This window comes from Acanthisitta chloris, unplaced genomic scaffold (genome assembly GCF_000695815.1).
Source record: "Acanthisitta chloris isolate BGI_N310 unplaced genomic scaffold, ASM69581v1 scaffold4544, whole genome shotgun sequence".
NCBI lineage: Eukaryota > Metazoa > Chordata > Aves > Passeriformes > Acanthisittidae > Acanthisitta > Acanthisitta chloris.
In genome coordinates, this window is record NW_008670838.1 from 5,063 (window position 1) to 11,899 (window position 6,837).

General features: G+C 48.7%; 1 protein-coding gene across 1 annotated transcript in view; it reads left to right on the forward strand.

The window, feature by feature from the left end:
- LOC103801408 (microtubule-associated proteins 1A/1B light chain 3B) overlaps positions 1-2,959 on the forward strand; it is a gene marked incomplete at its 5' end in the record, with an annotated part of 5,527 nt that extends 2,568 nt beyond the window's left edge. Inside the window, 2 exons of the mRNA XM_009073822.1 lie at positions 15-121; positions 2,369-2,959. Coding sequence (XP_009072070.1) covers positions 15-121; positions 2,369-2,543 — 282 coding nt within the window. The remainder of the gene's footprint in view (positions 1-14; positions 122-2,368) is intronic.
- Between the last annotated feature and the right edge of the window lie 3,878 nt (positions 2,960-6,837).

The window sequence follows — 6,837 nt, forward strand, 5'->3', positions numbered from 1 at the left end:
GTGTCTCTCCTTAGGTGATCATTGAAAGGTACAAGGGAGAGAAGCAGCTTCCAGTTTTGGATAAGACCAAGTTCTTGGTGCCAGATCATGTCAACATGAGTGAGCTCATCAAAATTATCAGGTAGTATGTGCTGGGATTGCAGTGGAACTGCACCAGGCTCAGTTTGTGATGCTCTGTTATTCCCCCACCTGGTGTATGCACTTGGGAGATCTAAATGGAAAACTCATCTAATGAGCACTAGAACAAATCCAGAAGGTGCTTTTCCTTTAGCTTTGCTGGGTAAAAAAGCCCACTCTGAAAAGAGCTGAGATGTTAGTCTGCTTCCAAGGGAAACAACTGCTTCCCAGAGCTGTGGGAGGGAGTCTGGGCTGTGAATCCCTGTCTGACATGGGTGCTGCTGGCCCAGGGCTCCAGTGCTTCCTGCTTGGCTATTTTGGGATGTCTCCTCAGTGTTCTGCCATGGAGTTCCCCTCTGGAGTGCCTGCCACAGGGAAGGGGAGTTTGGGCTCATAGCCAGAGCTTTGGGATGCTGTTTGCATCCTTTGATTGTGAAAGGAGGTTTTGCTGAGGCCTGAAAAACACAGGGCAGAGTCTTTCTGCCCCAGCTGTTGCAACAGTTTGGCTTGAGCTTGGCCTGAAAGGCAAAGGGAAATGGGCCTCAGTCAAAATTGTGGTCAGAACTTCTGCTGGAAGTGGATTTCTGCTGGCTCAGCAAGAGAGTTGGATTAGGAAGAGTTCTCAAGCAGCAAACTGGGAAGTGAGCAGCAAACCAGAGTTCTGTGTTGACCATAGTGTAGCAGGGAGCTGGTTCCTGGAGGCCATGGGCTGTGAAAACTGGAATTGTCCACGGTGTCCAAACAGAAACTGTCCCAAACAAATCCCAGCTCCTACTGGACGAAAGGGTTTGGGAGGCAGGAACCAGAATTTCTCAGGAACATGAAGGGCCCTGGGCAGAGATTAACTGCAAGCTGAAGGATTTTTCCCACCTTTTTTCTTTGGCTTTATTGTTAATAGATAACTTGGGACCAGCTAGGCTTGGGCCTCTGCCAACTCCAGTGGTTCTCAGCAAATCCTGTCCTGTCCTTCCCAGCCCTTGGAGAGCTGCTGCTTTCCCTCAGTCTCCTGCCTCTGGAGTGATTAGAGCCTGGGTTTGGAAGGATCCCTGCCCAGGGCTGTGGCTGGGAGCTAAATAAATCCCTCTTTGCAGTTGTTGCTGCCTCTCAGCAGTGACTGGAAGCAGCAGGAAGCTCTTTTGGCCTGTTCTTTCCTCCTTCCTCCTTGGGTATGTGGTTGTACATCCACATACCCAAGTTCCTGATGCTGCCGAGCTCTATGCTAAGGGTCCCACAGGCTTCTGTGTTTGCTGGTTGTACTGGGATCACTTGGCCCAGGAGTGCTTCCTCCTTGTCCCTCCAGATTAATGCCTTTCTGGTTGGTTGGTTTCCCCATGAAATATGTACTCTGTCCATGGATACACCTAACTGGATTAAGTGGATTAATGCAGGATGGCTTTAGGGTGGGAAGCAAATTCCTCTTGCAGGGACAGGGCTGGGTGGAGACACCCATTTGGACACTGGAATGTGCTGCCCAGGGTGGTGGTGGAGTCACCATCCCTGAAGGTGTTCAAGGAACAACTGGACATGGCACTTGGTGCTCTGCTCTAGTTGATGTGGTGGTGCTAGATCATAGGTTGGACTTGATGATCTCAGAGGTCTTTTCCAACCTTAGTGATTCTGTGATAGAACCATAGTATGCTAAGGGTTTGGAATGGAGCTTAGAGATCATCCAGTCCAAACCCCCTGCCCTGGGCAGGGACATCTCCCACCAGAACAGGTTGCTCAAGGCTTTAGCCAACCTGGCTTTGAACACTGCCAGGGCTGGGGCAGCCACAGCCTCCCTGGGCAACCTGTGCCAGTGTCTCACCACCCTCACAGGGAAACACTTCCTAATATCTAATCTAAAGTTTTCATCTTTCAATTTGGTGAAAATTTATAATGTTTTTCCCTGTCAGGGTGTTCAGGGACTGAAATATTGCCCAGGGAGGTGGTGGAGTCACCATCCCTGAAGTATCTAAGAGGTGTTGGGATGTGGTACAGGAGGATATGGTTTAGAGGTTCCAGCAGTGACAGGTTGATAGTTGGACTCGATGGTCCTAGAGGTGTCCTCCAACCTTGCTGATCCTATGAATGCAGTGGGACGTGTCCCTGCCCATGGCAGGGGATGAGTTGGGATGAGCTTTAAGGTCCTTCCAACCCAACCCATTCCCTGATTCTCCCATGCCCTTGCTGCTGTCCCTGTTGGACTGTCCATTGCCATCTGACACGAGTGGCAATGCCCAGTGCTCACTGTCCCCTCACCCCTCCCCAGGCGACGCCTGCAGCTGAACTCCAACCAGGCCTTCTTCCTGCTGGTGAACGGCCACAGCATGGTGAGCGTGTCCACCCCCATCTCTGAGGTGTACGAGAGCGAGAAGGACGAGGACGGGTTCCTCTACATGGTCTATGCCTCCCAGGAGACCTTCGGAGCACCATCTTCCGCCTAAGACATGCAAAGCGGCTTCTAGCCTAGGAGTTTGGTTGCCCCTTGGCCATCACCCCCACTGTCCCCACACACCCCCCAGGGAAAGAACCGGATGTCACCTCTGCTCTCAGTCCCTTAGCATAGTGTTGCTTTAGCAGGTGTCTCATCTTCCCTTGCCTTGGTTGTGACTATTAAAGAGCAGAGAGCACCTCCAGCTTTGAAACCTGCTGTAATAATGCTCCACACAGGCACATCCACATGGCTGGACCTGACAGAAGGAACCCGATTGTGCAGGTGACAATTGCAAAGGGAGGGACACTCAATTGACTTTGACCAAGCAAACAGGCACCAGGGAGGAGCTAAAGCGTTTCCTGTGAGTTTGCTGGAAAAAAAATAATCTCCCTAGGAGTCCTTAAATTTTTTATTTTGAATGGGAAGGTTTCTCATGGATGTTCCAAAGGGGAACTTTGTCTCCTGCAGCTCCATCAGAGTCGTGTCAGCACTGCAGGGAGTTAAGCCAAGTGCTTGGGGTGAGCTGGGGGAGGACAACTCTGTGTGTCTCCCTGTTTTTGGGCACTGCACACTTAGGAGGAGCAGTGCCGCTTTCTGGAATTCTCATACCAAACACCACAGCTTTATTGTAGTTATAGCAAGTGTTTAACTGTAAAACCCACACCTGGACAGGTCACATCGAAATAAACTCCAGCCTGTTACCAGTCCCCAGTCCCTGTGTGTTCAGTGAAACACCACCCCCTTAGCCTGGAGGTTTGTCATTCCCTCGCCTGGGGGTCAGGGAGGAGCAGGTCTGGGAGTCGCTGCTGAGAGCTGCCGAACAAACACTGCTTTGCATCCCTGAGCTCTCCTGGGAAGCTCCTGGTGTTCCTGGCAGGGAGCAGGCTGTGCAGAGAGAGCTGTCTTGGGACAAACCTGTGTGTTCCTCTGGTGGTTGTCAGGTGCAGCGAGGCAGGAGGAGATCCCTCGTGTGTGTGTGCTGTCCATGCACTAACTCCGTGTGTCTCCGGAGCTCCACCGGGGACAGAGCAATACTACTGCGTCCGGCACTCGCCTCACCGCGGGTACACCTCGTACCTGCTCCACCTCTGCATGCACCTCCTTCTCCCAGGGCTCACTGCCCCTTTTTTATTGTCCTTTGTGTTTTTACTCCAAGGTAAACTTTTCGATGCAGCTTTGTTCTCTGTTTAGTTTTCGTTCATGTTAAGAACTTGTTTAACTCATAACTGACAACCATTAATTGTAATTACCACGTGATTGACTGATATTCCTGTACAAAAAAATGTTGCTTTTTTAAGATTAATACAGTGCTGATATGGATGAATTACATCCCAACTTCAGGATGGCTCGTGTGGTTATTCCTAGACACTTCCAGGCAGCAAAATAACAACAGGGCTCACAGAGAATTCCCTGCAAACTGCCAGGGTTCAAAGGTTTTGACTGGGAGGGTGCTGAGGCACTGGCACAGGTTGCCTGGAGCAGCTGTGGCTGCTCCATCCTTGGGAGTGTCCAAGGTCAGTCTGGATGAGGCTTGGAGCAACCTGGGCTAGTGGAAGGTGTCCCTGCCCATGGCAGGGGGTGGGACTGGATGATCCCTAAAATCCATTCCAACCCATGACTCAATCTATAAGTTGCTGAATCCCCTTGAAATCCAAACCAGCACCAAGGGGAGATTCTGTTTAACTCTTTATTTTTTTCCATACATTAAATTTACTCAGATAAAAACATTCTAAAAATGTACAATTTTAACTTTTAACAAAGTATAATAAAACATAAAAATCCCAATACCAGAATACTTGACATTTACAGTTCAAAATCAAATTAGCTGAATATTAAATATTTACAAAACTATTTAAAATATTTATAAAGTTACATGCAGAATTTGTAATACTAGAAGTGATCCAAGTAAAAGAAAAAATGGCTCAAAATGGAGCAGGAATTGCCTTAATTCCTACTGGAAAGTTATGTCCAAGAGAAGCTGTTAATCTGCACTTGAAAACACACAGGATTTGCTTTCTGCTGCAGTACCAACTCGGTTCTGGCGTAGGTTGGGAAGGTTGAAGGGAGCAAAGGGGCAATTCCAAGGGTTTGTCACAAGAGCTGACGGGCCTCAACCAGCCCAAGTGATTCCTACTCTCACCAATCTCCATGCCGTGGCTTTTTGTTAGGATTTGCCCATACTCATCCCATTTAAGAGGTGTTCCAGACCACCCTGTGCCCTCCCCCACACAGCTCTCCCCCAGTCAGAGCTTCCAGCTGAGGCCACTTGGATTTGGGAAGAAAGTATTGACTACGGTTCACCCTGGGGGACATCCACCTGGAAATTCCCCATGGGAATTTGGGGGAGTGGCCAAGGTCTAGTGCTGGACTGTTATTCTTGGAAGTCTTATTTGCCAAGATGTAACAGTATGGAATGAAAAGGTTTCACAAGGAGCAGAGTGTGACAGAGCTGTTCCAATAAAAAGTTTGGATAAACTCATCAACTTCAGTAACAGTTTAAATGTAGTTGTAAATAAAAGGGTGGAAACCTCCGACAACACCTCCTCTTCACTCTCCTGCTGTTAGTGTCCAGCCTGGAATATTCCTTAATGCTTCATCTGCAGGGTGAGGAGGAGTTTGCTGGGAATTCCATCCTATCTCCAAGTCTTTCCATCAGCAAATGGAAAACGCTGCTGGAACTGCACAACATGCTGCTCCCTCCCCAGGGAAGGCTCATCACTGACTTCTCTGTGCCCCTGCAGGAGCTCACTGGGGATTCCCTTCCCTCTTCCACTGCAAAACCATTCCTATTCCACAGTGAAATCTGGTGTTGCCTCCAGGAGCTTCTGGATCTGAACTTCCTCTAAAACCAGACTGAACTGTTCCAGAGCTTCACCTAAACACACACATGAGCCACTTGAAAAAACATCAGCCTTAAAGGAAACAATCCCAAAGACAGAAATCCAGCAGCTTGCTGGGAACATCAGCCTTAACTCTGCACAGTGGAACATCCCAAAGGAAGCTCTGGAGAAAGGAATGAAACAATTTGCTGGGCAGAAGTTCACTTTTCCAGTCCTTTTGATACGACTTGGATGAGTACCAGAGATGACCGTGCCCAACTTTGGGCGCCAAAACAAATGACACTGGTACAGAAATGACCTTTTTTGCTGTTTCCAGAGGGTTTGAACACTCAAATGTGTTGAAATACAGTTTCTTTAAATACAATTTAAAATAGTGTTTAAAGAAGTGACAAAAAAAAGAACATGAACATTAAGTTTGGCTTTCAGCACATGTCCCAGGCCACTGCAGAGACCCTCAGAGCTGCACGGAGTAAACACGGAACTGACACTTCCTTGGGTGTGAGGCAGTGGCACACACTGTTCCTACCATTGTCGCCAGCTCATTAAGGCAAAGTTAATTGCATTGTCAGTTTTCATCCCTTTTAGTGTTGTAGGTCTGAAGGTGAGAACACGGGAAAGTCCTCGAACAACGCAGGAAAAGCCACCAGGGAGCGTGAGCTGGGCTGGGAATACACAAACCAGGGGGTTCTCATTGCATAGCAATAGGAATTAGCTTGGGTTTCTTTAGACCAACTGTTCTGCAAAGGTAGAGTTTGGGTTCCCCAAAGCGTTGAGCTGCAGATCCTTCCCTGGGCTGAGTGTGGATTCTGCCCACCCCACGTTCCTGTGATTCCTCCCTCCTGCTCACACCACCCCGGGAGAGAGCAGGAGCCAAGGATGGCCCAGAACATTCCTTTCCTAGGAATATAGCCCAGGAGGGTCTGAACTCTCCCCCCTCACACAGCCCCATCTCCCTGGGGCAGATCTGCACCACTCCAACCCCTCCTGCTCCGAGAGGACTTCCCGAGTGCAAGTCACTGTGCCACTACAAATCCTATGGATTCATCCTGGTGTGGTTTAAGTCAGTGTAAGGAAAACCTCCAAGTGTAAACAAGGCTTCAGACTTTAAAGGTGTCTCCCAAATTACAGGCTGCAAATCTCTCTCTGCCAGACATTTCTAAGGAGAAAGCCTCACCCATTTGATGCTGTCGAATTCCCAGAGGGGAGTCATGAGGATTAGGATCTTCTTTCAACCAGACAGGACCAAAGTGCTTCAAATTAGCAGTTCCACATGGGGTTTGGCTTCCTCTCGAGTCCTAATTTAGATTTGTCACCCACAAATGATGTACTCTAAGTAGTTAACACCAAAGCTACTCATCATCTACAACCTACTGCAACGACAGGAAATCCTTCCAGGGCTTGAGAATAATGAAGTTTTACTACCTTGTACATGTTTGACTCCTACAACTTCTGAATCCTGGGGGG